Below are 14,138 nucleotides of genomic sequence, written 5' to 3' on the forward strand. Positions count from 1 at the left end.
GACCAGCCATATTTGTGAATAATATTGTGATGGCAGAGATGTGATGATTATTTTCCAATAATCGCAAATGAGTAATGGCTCATTTTGTATAAAAAAGACCATAGATAATGAAAAATCATTCAGTCATTTTCTTGGTCAATTACAGAAGTTGACGAATAGATCATTAGTGGTTTATTTGACTAAGACCGGGAAGCCCTCTAGCTTAAGGAGATCTGTTCCAACATGCACACGACAACACTTGAACTTTTGATCCTCTGAAAATACTTTGTTGAAATCAAAACAGCCAGTCCACCATGTGTAACCGCTATGTGTATGCACAAGTACACGAACACAAACACACTTTCACATTATTCTTACTATAGACTGACTGAAGATTTATCACAAACACACACACACACACACACACACACACACACACACACACACATACATACATACATACATACACAAAGAGAAAGAGAGACTTGGGTACTTCTCCGCTTCACACTGGTTTTTGAAGCTCTATGCATGGATAAATGTTTTTAATTGTTAATGTGGTTCATTTCATCATCAGCTGTGTGAGACAGCTCATAGTGTATCCTCTTTCATCTAGCTTTACATTATCTCTGTTATCCTGTCAATCTATATGATGTGTTTTTCCCAAAGCATAAAAAGTTGACAAATCTCAATGTTTAACTTAATAGAATAATATTTGTTGCTTGTATTGCCTTGTAGTAAATATTCTTTCATCCCCTTAATCAGATGTTTTTTGCTTAGCAATTTCATTTCATACATGGGAATAAAAGTATAAAGAAGAAAAAATAAAAGAGTTAAAAGTGGTTCATAGAGTTACACATGTGAAATTTGGTTTTCTGCGTTTTTCCAGATTGAGATGAAGATCAAAGTACTGGAGTCCAAGCACCAGGAGGAGAAACTGAAGATGCAGCAGAGACATGATGCAGATGTTCAGAAAGTAAGAATCTAAACTGAAAGGTGATGGATACTCAGCCAGCACCAGCTAGCAATGTGGATGGATGATTCACCACCATTATGTGATTTCTTGCTATAAAGTTTGTGAATAGGTATATTTTGTTGAAAGTGTCAGCACTTTCAAAATTTCTAATGATATTATAGCAGGTCCCTTATTGGTGGCATGATAATGAATTATGCTAGTTGAAATTGGAAAGAGACAAATATGAATAGCAAATTTTTAATTCGTAAATATTGCGAGTTCACATTTGGCCTTGAAGTTGTACGTGATCGTAAATTCCCCAAAAAACAAAATATCTCGTCTTACATTAATACTATTAACCTACCACAGGTACTGTTTGAAGCACAGCTAACATTCAGTGTGCTTTATACTCTGTGGTGCATGTCCAGCATTGATTTGGATTTAGTTTGACCTTGACATTGCGTACCATTGGCTTCTGGACAAGGATTTCCGGTCAGTCTGCAAGGGAAGGGTGTAGTCTGATCCTGGCTGAATCCCATTCTGGGCCACTACTGCTTTTCATTTGCATTTAGCATGAAATTGTACACTGCTTTTCAGTCACAACAGCAACCATTATTTAAAGTGAACCCAAACTAGGCTGGTCCTGGTGTGTGATGTCCACTGTATAACTGTGATGAGTTTTTTATAGCTACCAGTTTATATTGAGAAATTGCACATAAAAGAAGTGTCAAATGACTTGAGAATTTCTCCTGGGGCAACTGGACAGGCAGGACTGTTAACTTGAATGCTCATGAAAACTAGTTAACCTGTGTTACAATGCCCATAATTGGCTCTTGATTCCGTTTTGTGGCAAATGAAAAGGAAAGGAACGAGTCTATCCTCTTCTCATTGCCCCATCCAGCAAATAATCATCTCTTCAAAGCTCTTTGTCAGCTAGTGAAAATAGCAGTAAAGCTGGTTTATTTCACACTAGGTGCCCATCAGTTAGGCTGCAGATCAAGCACCTGGGATCTGTCACATCCTCGGTATGACTTTCCTTTGCTGCCATAGATGCTTTTAATAAAACAGAAAAAACACTCCAATTTTCTTTCCACTTTAAGATGCCCATGGCTTCTTTGTGTTTGACAAGAGACAGGATGACAGCTAGCTCTCTCTCCCTCTCTCTCCCTCTCTCTCTTTAATTACATACAGATTGCAAGTTATGTCCAATTTAATTTCCTCAGAATTTTACCCAGTATTCCCTCTAATGGCTTCAAAGGGTGGTGATTCTGGGGTGCACTCTAACGAGCCTGATGGAAGGTGGGCAAGCTAAGATTTTGTTTTAATTAGTCTCCTTATGAATAATGTATAGGCTACTGAAAGGCTACTGGTCATTGTCCCCCTGCTTGAAATGGAGAGGGTAATGAGAGAACAGGCCAGAGTGTTGTATGCTAATGGTTGTGGATCAGTAGTGTGTGTAGTTGTGAAACATTTAATAACCTCAGGTGAAGAAGCACATCTTAAAAGTAAACTATGCAGTTCTGTAGAAAAACTGTTGATATTTGAACTCAACAGCAAAACAAATACACCCTTCCCTACAGTTCTCCTCAGAAGCTCCGTCCACCAAATTCATGGACACGCATTGCCAAAGCAACAACACAATGGTGGAATATAGAGCATCTAATAGGGCATGCTTGCTGATGCATAGCTTAAGAAAAACAAACCTTTTTAATATAAAACTTCATCAAAATAATAACATGCACACAAACAAAGCAAAGTAAAAACTAGAGACACTATATAGTGTCTTGGAAATTTTTATTGTGATTGTTTTTGTAACCTGTCTTCTTGTTTTAATGGGAAAAATTTGTGCCATCGTGTGTGCTCTCATGTTCATTTGAACCCCTTTGTAGTTAATACTGAACTCAGTGTTCCAGTTGGAGCTGAACTGTCCTTGACTATAGTAAACAAGTATTTCTTTATCTGCATTCCTGCCCTTTTCATTGGGCTTTGTCATCTGAGAACTTACAGCTACCTGATTGTGCATCTTGACACCACTAGCTGCCAGTTAAGGGAGGATACTTCCATATCTTTGGTTGCTCTAGTATAAGAGACTGGTTTGTTCTCATTTTGGGGCTCTCACTTTGCAGGGACCATTGATCTCTGCATGAGTGCTGAGCCCATTTGCAAATAATATTTTTAAATATATATATTTATTAGAGTAAAACCCAAAAAGAAAGGCCTTGATTCTTATTACAGATTTCCACAACAGTAACATTACCTACCATAGCATTTAGTGGCTGTGCTAGCGAACTTGTATTTTTTTGATCTTTGTGCCTATAAAACCCAACAACACAGCAAACATCCGTCATCAGGCCTTTGAATTCGGAAATCTCTCCACCAAGAGTGGACTGGCCATTGAGACTTCCGGGACAAATCCCTGTAGGCTGTCAAAACAATCAGAGTTTTTACCGGCCACCTCAGTCTCTTTCTCTGCACTCTATGTAGACCTGTCATTCAGGGTGCGGGCCAGTTCCACGGGATAAGTCCAGGGCTGAATTTCTCTCCCCCTCCGACCATGCAGTCTCCACTGTTGGAAAGCCTCACCGATGTTACCGCAGCTCTTCACCCTCGCCTGACCATAGCACTTCTTTTTCAATTTTTGTTCCTCTGACCTTCTCCTCTTTTGCTGTTCCTGTTGCTGATGCATCTCTCCTTCTTGACAATGTGATTATGTTGTAGAGTATATGCTCCCACTGCCCCCTTTCCCTCATCTCCCCACTTCTGTTCGTCTTTCCCTTGTCCTGTGCATGAGCTGTTCCCCTGTTGCTGATCAGCTAGAATAGTGTTGTGTCTCGGTCCAAGCCACTTTGTTAATTTCCTATTTATAAATCCAGGGCTGTGTAGGAACACCAGATTTTGTTTCAGCACGCACACAGAACAGAAAGCTAGCGGACAGTGAGGAGATAGTCATTGAATTTGACAAAAACTGTCTTGGATTAGAGTTGCTTAGTCCACCTTTAATGTTATTTTTTTTTAACGTGCAAATGATCTGAGATTACTAGCAGATCACAGGAAACACCAGAGACTTTTTAACTGTATTCTTCTGTGTTTCTCTGTGTGTATAGAAAGTATACTCATGTTCAAACTACAGATTTTGTTTTGTATGTTTTCTTTCCCAGTTCTCTTTACTCTATTAACTGATGCCATTGGTTAAAGCTGTGGACAGCCAGGCTGGATTCCCCCTGCATTAGGATGGCTTATAAAAGCTGAAAATGGGCACTCTAAAAGCTGTCATTTCCCGCCGTCTAGTGCACTATCCTTGGACCTGAAACTGTGCCATTGCCTTGCTTGGTGGACCCCTAAAAGACAACAATCTCTCTTGGGTGGTGAAATGGAAAAAATTGGGTGTCCCTAAATGTTCTGTGAACTTTGCTCCAGCCTCCTTTCATCTCCCCTGTCCCATTCACACAGAGGATGACAGGCCTGGCAACTAAGTGCACTTGGGTAGAACAAAATACTAGAGGGATAAAGTCTTACAGGCTTTGGGACAGTTCTTGACAGAAAAATAGCTACTCTTACTTTCTGCCATTTCAACCAGAAAATCTAGTTGCTTTATTCTATTTAGTCAATTGGATGGGAAATATCAATACCATTCTCAGTTATGCTTAAAAATAGGTTTAGATTAACTTTAGATGATGTTATTCCACTGTGAGAGTAGAATTTGATCATGGGACACTAGGGCAGTCACCTGCACATTAACCGTACCTATACAATGCACAAAAGCCATTTGTTAAGAACCTGAAAATGTGCTTTCTGGCATCCTGGGCAGTAGACACACCCTTAGACCAATTGCATAATATACATATATACTGTATTATGTAGTTGAGCCAAGGCACCTTCTTCTGCAACATGGAGAGTGCTTAGAGTGTCTTTTTCTACTGGAGCCTCAACTCTCCATGGTCTAATTTAACTAATTACACACAGATGGCAGCAGTAAGCAGATGCAGTTGCCTCATCACACCTCAGCACAGGTGTTTCACTCAGTCATCATTTCACCCAGTTAGCCCGTAGTCTCTTTAGGATTAGATATGCATGCGGAAGATGAAGTTTTGTCAGACCATACAGTGAATTTGCATACAAAATGTTCCATGTCCTTATAAATCACCCAGTCTTTAAATTTTCGATTATATTTGTTCAAGTTGAACTAGCATACATAATTGAGGAGTTCATTTTAAAGATAAAAAAATCTGCTTTTTGTGGTTGTCAGATGATCATAATTGAGGGTCCATAAACATGACTGATGTAAACAAACCTTTAACATCATGAAAAACATTGATAACTTAGGACAATTGAAAAAAGGCACAAATAGTACAAATAAAAAGACACTCAGTTTTCTTGTAAACAAGCAAATGTTTACATTCCGTTTACCTTCAGTATTTCTCACCAAAACATATTGAGTATCCCTGCGCCTAAACAAACCCTATTTCCTTCCTCGTGCCAACATTTGCAGAGATCATTTTTCTCAAAATTGTGAATCCTGTATTGTTTGAATTTATGTTTTCTTGCTAATAGTCTGCTTCTTCTCTGCCTTGTTGGCACATAGCTGCAAGTGGTTTAAAACTTAAGTCAGTGTACCAAGTGTTCACAAACTATATGTAAAACATGTCATTTGATAGCTTTGGGTTGATAGCCCTGATAGGTACAGGTGGAAGTAAAAAGCTTTAACAAAGACATTTTAATAAGAACCATCATAATGTATGCAAGCCATTTTCTCAGTAGTAAAAAAAAAAAAAGCTTAATGTTGTCCACTATGTTTAAAAACAATCTCCCTCTCCCTCTTTAGATTTTGGACCGAAAGAATGGTGAGATTGAGGAGATGAAGAGCATGTACAGGGCCAAGCAGAAGGAATCGGAGGAGATGATCCGTAAGCTGGAGAAGAAAGGTGAGAGGTCACAAGAATGCAGGGTTAACTGGGAGGATGTTTATACTAGTGTCTCTGAACACTCAGAGTAAAAAGCCCAAAAAGATGCAATTCCACAAGAGACTGCACTGGTGTAGAATGAGGTTCTCCAGCTGTACTGCTCAATCCAAAGTTTATTTGCATAATGTGTGCCCTTTTCTTCATGCTTAATTTCCTCTCCTTTATACTCTTTCATCTGTCTCGAAACGCATGTTTAAGAGACTTATAAACTTTGGAAAGTGAAGCGTTAATGCCCATTTGATAGAAGTAATATATTTATTGACATTTGATTACTGACAGTGCAACAATGAGTATGAGTATATGTCTGTCTGTGTGTAGCTACCTGTGTACATACCCTTAAGCAGGGCCTGACTGCTCTGGGTCTGTGTGTGTGTGTGTGTGTGTGTGTGTGTGTGTGTGTGTGTGTGTGTGTGTTTACTCCAACAGTTCAAAGTGTGCTACGGGAATCCCAGGTCATCTGCGAGAGCAAAGAGAAGCAAATTGCAGAGCTGAAGAAGATGTCGGATCAGAGCGCCGACTCCCTGAAAAACGAGTGGGAGAAGAGGGTATGAGGAAAAGTTGAAGGGCTTGGATATGCTGCAGCCCTGAGCCAGAGGAAGACTGTTTGATAGCATGAGACTAGCTGACTTCGCTGCCAGCAGCCAGACCTGTGTTTCAGTTAGTGTGGGGTTTTTTTAGTGCTGAAAAATGAATGCTCTCTGTCCTGGGTAAATTGTGTTTTTATTCCTGATAGCTCTAGCTTATCGAGCTGTTGAGGTTCAATTGGATCCAAATGAAATTTTCACTCATCTCTCCAGGGTCACTTAGCATGTGATGTTCAACCTTGTGGAACAGTTTTTCTCAGATGTAATAATAACAATTACGTTTATTCCCTTTGAATAGGCATATATTACATGGCTCAAGAAATTGATTTTGTGAAAAGACAAAAGTAACAAAGTAGTCTTAGAAAAGATCAATGACTGATATGTAGTTATCCTTTGACCTTCCAGCTGCATGCTGCTGTCACAGAGATGGAGCAGGAGAAGTTTGAATTGCAGAAGAAACACACTGAGAACATCCAGGAGCTGCTGGAGGACACCAACCGTAGACTGGCAAAGATGGAGGCTGAGTATAATGCTCGGTCACAGGTAACTGTGAGTACAGGAACAGGCAAATGTGAGTGTGTGTGTGTTTATGTTCAGTGGAATGTCAGTAAGTACATTTACTCAAGTACTGTGCTTGAGTAAGGTTTGAAGTATTGTACTTTCTTTGCATATTTGGATTTCATGCTTCTTTATACTTCTACTGCACTACTTTTCTGAGGGAAATATTTTACATTTTTTCTCTACTATATTTGTCTGACAGCTACAATTGCTAGCTACTTTTCTTTTTTAAAGTATATTTTTTGGGGCTTTTTATGGGGGAGGCAGAGAGGGGGAATGACATGCAGTAAAGGCCGACTCGAACCGGGGCCGACTGCAGCGAGGACTGTAGCCTCTACACATGGGGCGCCTGCCTAGACCACTACGCCACACGACGCCCCGCTAGCTACTTTTCTGATTAAGAATTTGCAAAACAAACATATGATCAGTTTATAAAATACAATGCATTCAATATTAAACCAGTGGTTTCCAACTTGAGACTTGCGACCTCTTACAAAAAAGCATTGTTTGCTTGGGGGAACCTGTCATGTTTCAGATGCCCAACAAATCCTAGCACTTTAACCAAATGGGATTTACCCTCCCTAGCTTCTCAGACTGTTTTATGTAAATAATAAATAAACAGCTGTTCAAATTTTTTCAGATGGAATTTAGATATTGATCTTGGTGAATTTAACTTTAATTTTGGATTTTGGATTTAAAGGTGCTGTATGTACACAAGATGGCTTTGTGACAGCATCAAGCTGTAATAGATTTTAATGTTAACAATTTTCAGACTTCATGTGACATGATTTGACTTTGGTTTGTTTTGGTTTGTTTTGGTTGATTTAATCTGTGGTCCTCACTTTATACTAAAGTGGGTGCTGCTCAAGTGTTCAGACACTTCAAGTGGGTAGATTATTTTCTGTACCCAAAAACAGACTTTCACTGGAACAAACAGGATTCTGGGTGACAAGATGGGTGTATTTTTGCATAAAACTCCTGCCATCTTAAGCTCTAAGTGTATACATCTGTCATATCTCTAATTATAAAATAGTGACCCACGCCACTTCATGGCTCAAATGAAAGGAGACATCCTGTAACCTCTGGGCGAGAATGGCTCTCATATCTTATATCTGTCATCTTTATAAAGGTCTTTGATCCAAGTGTGTATGAAATCTTACTCATGGCAGTGCTTGTGCTTGAAGATGTATGTGCACACATACATACACGCACCTCCCAAAGCCACTTTTTCTGTTTCTTTGATGTCATATGAAAGGACTTTGGTTTTAAGTAGGACCATGCACATTTCGTTAGTGGGGATCATCAACACCAGGGGCCAGTTGAATGCACTGTTTCATAAATAGTATTGTTATCAGTATCAGCATTAGCATTCATGGGCTGTCATATGCATCACACATACACACATATTGCTCCTGGCCTTAATCTGTCAGCAGGCCCACATTTAAAAGGCATCAAACACTGGACAGTGCAGGCCCGGTGGTAAGGCCCCTCTTTTAATAATTAAAAACAGACAAGGCCCCAGAGAATGAAAAGAGCCCTCTGTCGTTTTATATTAGCTGCTCTCCTGCCATCAGTTTGGGCTGACCTACACACACACCTAGGATAGGATGTTCAAAGTGGACTTTATCTCAGATGAGTTATTTTAACACTCTTGTTGCGTGGTTACTGTCTCCATGCTTAATCCTTTGGAATCAAGGTTGTCTTGTGTCTTTTTGTGTCTTGCTCTGTTGACTTGTTGTTATTCATGGGAGGATAAAATTTCAAGACATCAGTTAGAAGACCTAAATATTCAGTCCTACATGGTTTTGACCTAGTAGCTTTGAACATGTGGGTTGTACAGTGAATGACACTATGCTTATATGTTTGAGGCCTTGACTACTCCTCTACTCTCTATGGGGGGAGTGGGGGGTGTGGATGCTTATAAAAGTTCATACCGAGGACGCAATGTGAAAAGTTCACTCAGTAACGCTTGCAAGCCAAGACAAACTCAGATTGATGATTCATGCCCGTTCTAATACAGCACACTGGATCTGGTTTAATAACAGTGAAATGAAGAATGTTCATCTTCCCATCGCTACCTGGTTGGATTTCTATGCAGCGCAGATCAAAGATCTCACAAGGGGCTTACAGATATGTCAGCTGGTGTTATTTTTGGACGCTACCTATGCAAAGGGCAGAACAGATCGAATGATTGAGTAGGTGTTTGAAAATAAATACATGCCAGTATCTGCCTTGGTACTGCACCAGGCAAACGTCTTGACTGTAGTCTATGCATGTCCATATAATAATAATGGAGATGTTATTGTTATTGTGTTGATGTTAGAGATTCACTAGTGGCAATATCTCTTTGATTTGTACTGCTGATATTCGTTGGATTGTTTACACATAAATGTACACATAAATGTGTACATAAATGTAATAATTGCACCTGAATAATTAATAACACTTAAATTACCTTAAGTCTGCAATATGTCATACAGATACATCATCCTATAGTACTGTTAAGTGTTATCAGTTTTAGAAAACAATATCTGTGCATCCCCAGTAATGGTCATAGAGAAAACAGGGCTAAACATATTGATACCTTTCCCTCAAGTCTATTCTGTCTCCATTTCATGTGGCTTATGTTTAAACTTCTTTAACTTCTTTTAACTTTAAACTCACTGCTATTCCTCTAGTGTTTGAAACGCAGCATGCATGCATACACACGGCCTGACAAGCCTCAGGAGATGAGTGATGCAGGCTGTCCTTCAGTTGCTGGCCCTAGTTCTGACACTTAAACTGTAAAATGCCATCATTCACACTGTATGATTTTTTTTTTTTTTTTTTGTCACAAATTTCTTTTCTTTTTTTTTTTTTCATCTTCAAAGATTTTATCACTTCTAAATCTTTGAAGGGGAACAAAGCTCTTAATGTGACGTATGTAGTCTGTACTTCACACCTAGTAATTCTCCTTGCAAAATACCTAATTATGGTACATAATTTGCTCCCACTGAGTGTGTCCAGGTGTACCCAGTCCAGCTTCAGCCTGGGGAGGTGCTTCTTCTCATCTCCTGCCAGAAAGCTAAGTGTCAGCACGCGTCCTAGTCCAACACAGGCCCCTTGTTCCTTTTCTCAGCGCCCTACACTGCTAACACAAATACAAAAAGTTCTCTCACCAGCCTTGCTGGGCGCTGCTCTCATAGTTTTTCAAACACACCGCTCCCTCCACTCCCATCATTCTACCTTCTGTCATCGCCAGACTCTGTCATCATGTAGATCTACTAGCACGCTCCATCTTTAATCAGCGCCCCGTCATCGCCTTTATCAGCCTGCCCACACTGCATTCCATGTTGTCATACACGCGCGCACACACACACACACACACACACGCACATAAAGACACACATGCACATACTGGAGGACAAGATGCAGAGAGGGGACATTTCATCAGCACAGTGCCGGAATAAGCTGTCTGCAGTAGTGGATCATTTTCTTTCTCTTGAATCTCAGAAACCTGACGAGCTTTTGACATTTGTTATTCAGTAACAATACTGACATAAGTCTCCTTTAAGCCTGGCAGTAGTGACATTTATTGGTGTATGATGGAGTAATTTCATTTCAGCCTTAACATTTGTTATTGCAACATAAGTTCATAAGTTCCAAGTATTCATTGGATATTCTTGCACATTACTATCCATGCACTATAACGTCCCTGGTTTAAGTCCAGCTAGGAACCTTTGTAGCATGATTTCCTGTTATCTCCCTAATGTCAACTATAAGTAAAGGCACAAAAATATCTTTTTCATTTTTTTTGTTAAATCTAACCATCATTTTCTACCTCAAAATATTTGAATAGCCCTGCGATGGACTGGCGACCTGTCCAGGGTGTACCCCGCCTTTCGCCCGAAAAGATGCTGGGATAGGTTCCAGCCCCCCCGCGACCCTACAAGAGGATAAGGGGCTGCACAGTGGTGCAGTGATTAGCGCTGTCGCCTCACAGCAAGAAGGTTCCGTGTTCGAGTCCCGGCTCGGCCGTGGGATCTTTCTGTGTGGAGTTTGCATGTTCTCCCCGTGCAAGTGTGGGTTCTCTCCGGGTACTCCGGCTTCCTCCCACAGTCCAAAGACATGCAAAATGGGGACTAGACTAATTGGAAACTCTAAATTGACCATAGGTGTGGCTGTGAGTGTGAATGGTTGTCTGTCTCTATGTGTTTGCCCTGCGATGGACTGGCGACCTGTCCAGGGTGTACCCCGCCTCTCGCCCGAAAAGATGCTGGGATAGGCTCCAGCCCCCCCACGACCCTACTAGAGGATAAGCGGTAGAAAATGAAATGAATATTTGAATAGCCGATTTTTTTGGAAACCTTTTGGGTTTTTTTCTGTGCTGTTATTGCCACATTTCTGCCTTTTACAGGACATTAGCACTCTCAGTATTTGGAATTGTGTGAAACCAAACTTAAACATCCTTTTTTATTTAATAAACATGCCCAGACTTTGAGGTTAGCAACACTTTTACAAACATATTGGGCAATTTTAACACACACAGGGCTAGCTAAAAACTGATGAGATGTTTGCAGACTATAGAATGTCCATAAAACATGACTTGTACAAACTCAAGTTGCTTTTCCAACAGGACTAATAAAGATTAAATTATGTTAAAAAAGGATGCAGTCCTCAGACCAATGACACTTTCTCATGTGCCCTCAGTGGTTCAACCTTTATGGTTTATTGGTTTCTGTGTATCTGTGTGATCCAGGAGCAAACGGTTGGTGAGCTAGAGCTACGAGTGAAACAACAGTCAGTGGAGGTGGAAAAGGGCAACGCGCTGCGTCAGAAGGTGACACAGGAGAAGGCCCAGTTGGAGATCCAAATTGCATCCATCAGTGCCGAACTTCAGGAGGCCAACAGACGGTCAGTAACTGTTTGACATGTGAAATAGAGATAAAAAGGTGAAGAAATATAGAGTGGTGAAGAGGATACAAATGAACAGGTCAGTGTGTTTATGAACCATCCTACCACACAGTCTGAATGAAGCTCTTAACTGTCCACAGGACCATGATCCTGCAGAGGGAAAAGGAGCAGCAGTGTGAGCAGTACGAGCACACCGTGCAGAAGCTCCAAGCCAAACACGAGACTGACATGAGCCACTTACATCAGGAACATGTTTTGTCTGCTACTAAGGTCCAGATAACCACAACACCTCCACATGACTCTCACTCCCAACCTGCCTGATAAATCCACTGCTGATTGATGCAAAGTACAAAACCTTCTGCCAATTTCAGTTGTTTTTTTTGTTTTTTTTTAAACCAATTTTCTCTCTGGTTCTCTTGTCTAGGCCTCTGAGGTAATAGAAGACTATGAGAAAACTGCAGCTCATCTCAAACAGCAGCTGCAGGACAGTGAACATAGAAGACACCAACAACTCAGGGTATGCTTTGGGTGATGGAGGTGTGAGCATATTTTCACGTGTGTGTGTGTGTGTGTGTGTGTGTGTGTGTGTGTGTGTGTGTGTGTGTGTGTGTGTGTGTGTGTAACTCATAACGGCATTCGGCATCTTTTCTGTTGTGACTGTAGTAATACCATCTGTGACAATGCTTAAGATTAGAATAGGCTTGTCTGAGTAAGTCTTTCACACAATGTGTTGTTTATGTGCAAATGCCTCACAGTTTGACTTGCCATTTTATCTCACTTGTTCTTCCTTTCAGGATCAAGAGATAAAGTTTCAGCAAGAAAAAGATGAACTGCAGATCAACTGTGAGAAAAAGGTAGTGTGCAACTTGCTCCTTCAGGAACACTGATCCACTGAGCTCCATAGCTTCTGTCGTTGCATTAAAACAGCCCTGGACAAAGTGATTACGGTCAAGTAGAGATCAAAGCATGGAGTCACATGTTCCTTTTGGTTCCCCTTAGTTTTAGATTTTATGTCTGGTCTCGTAAAATCAGTTTCATGATTAATGGGTAGATGTAAGACTGGACAAAGAAATGAAGGAGGATGGAAATTTTATAATTTAGCATAAGGGTTATCAAGCGAAGAAAGTGGACAATAGGAGTTGTAAGCAAATCTAAATAAACTTGCAGAATCACGCAGCAAAAGAGGACATTTAAAAAGGGACATTTTTCTGTCAGTGTACCCGGGTCTACACTTAATTGCACCCAGTTCTTTACATTTGAGGGACCCTCTTCAAAGCCATAGTGCATAGTCATAAACCATAGACTACAGAGACCATTGTTAATGATCTGAGCTGGACCAGACCAGGCCAGACGTCTTGGGTGAAGATCAGATTTAAAGACCGTACTGCACCTGGGTCATCTTCAAAGTGCCACAATTACCATGTGTGTGTTGGTGGAAGGCTGGCATACCCAGAGACGGGGCCCTCTGTCTGATACACCTGCAAGAGCTTAACAGGCCTCTGTGCATGTTATTTCAGGGTCAGGGAGAATTTAAATTAAACTTCTCCATAAGAAAGTTTGGTTTTGATGTCTTTTTGTTTCCCTCAAACATAGACTGTTTTTTATTCTGTCCTTGTAATCAACCTGCATATTTCTCCACCTTTACTTTTTTCTTTTTTTTCTTTCTACAAGGTGACATGAGATGAAAACAATGAGATAGAGAGAGAGAGAGAGAGAAAAGTTAGTTGTTCATTTTCCTTTTTGTTTCCTCTGGAAAGATTCCTCTTTCCACTGCTCAGGAGTGTTAAATGAGACACATGAAGGAGGCCAGAGTATGGTAACTGGACATGAGAAGGGCCCAAAGAGTGAGAGGCCCTCTGTGCAGGCAGACAGGCTCAGATGGTACTTTTGATGGGGTGATAGAGAGAAGAGACGAGACCAGATGCACAAGGTCACAGACAGGAGAGTTTTGTTGAGTGATGTTTGATGGTGTCTGCTCTTGCACTCACTTACACCTCTCTTGCTCTCTTTTCCTCTTTTACTTTCCCACTCTCTCTCTCTCAGGTTTTAGCAATCCACAGTGAGGCAGAGAAAGAGAAATCAGAGGCTAAGAGGAAGATAGCCAAACTAGAGGATGCGCTCAGGTACAGTGAGAAAGGCTAAGCCAAAAGCGTCAATTGTTGCATGAATTTAAAAGTGAAAGTGTTTTAATAATTGTTGGTGCTAAATTTG

General features: G+C 40.6%; 1 protein-coding gene across 4 annotated transcripts in view; it reads left to right on the forward strand.

Annotated features, from left to right (window-relative positions):
- cep112 (centrosomal protein 112) overlaps nt 1-14,138 on the forward strand; it is a 99,773-nt gene that overhangs the window by 20,969 nt on the left and 64,666 nt on the right. For 3 of the 4 annotated variants that reach the window (XM_087178511.1, XM_023423220.2, XM_087178512.1), the window contains 9 exons: nt 866-952; nt 5,754-5,853; nt 6,319-6,437; nt 6,882-7,025; nt 11,773-11,927; nt 12,068-12,197; nt 12,352-12,444; nt 12,722-12,781; nt 13,971-14,050. In XM_087178511.1, the coding sequence (XP_087034637.1) occupies nt 866-952; nt 5,754-5,853; nt 6,319-6,437; nt 6,882-7,025; nt 11,773-11,927; nt 12,068-12,197; nt 12,352-12,444; nt 12,722-12,781; nt 13,971-14,050 (968 nt within the window). The remainder of the gene's footprint in view (nt 1-865; nt 953-5,753; nt 5,854-6,318; nt 6,438-6,881; nt 7,026-11,772; nt 11,928-12,067; nt 12,198-12,351; nt 12,445-12,721; nt 12,782-13,970; nt 14,051-14,138) is intronic. The other variant, XM_023423219.2, reaches the window with a different exon arrangement.

Source organism: Seriola lalandi, unplaced genomic scaffold (genome assembly GCF_002814215.2).
Source record: "Seriola lalandi dorsalis isolate HSWRI2012SDOR001 ecotype SW California unplaced genomic scaffold, Sedor1 jcf7180002054690, whole genome shotgun sequence".
NCBI classification, from domain to species: domain Eukaryota; kingdom Metazoa; phylum Chordata; class Actinopteri; order Carangiformes; family Carangidae; genus Seriola; species Seriola lalandi.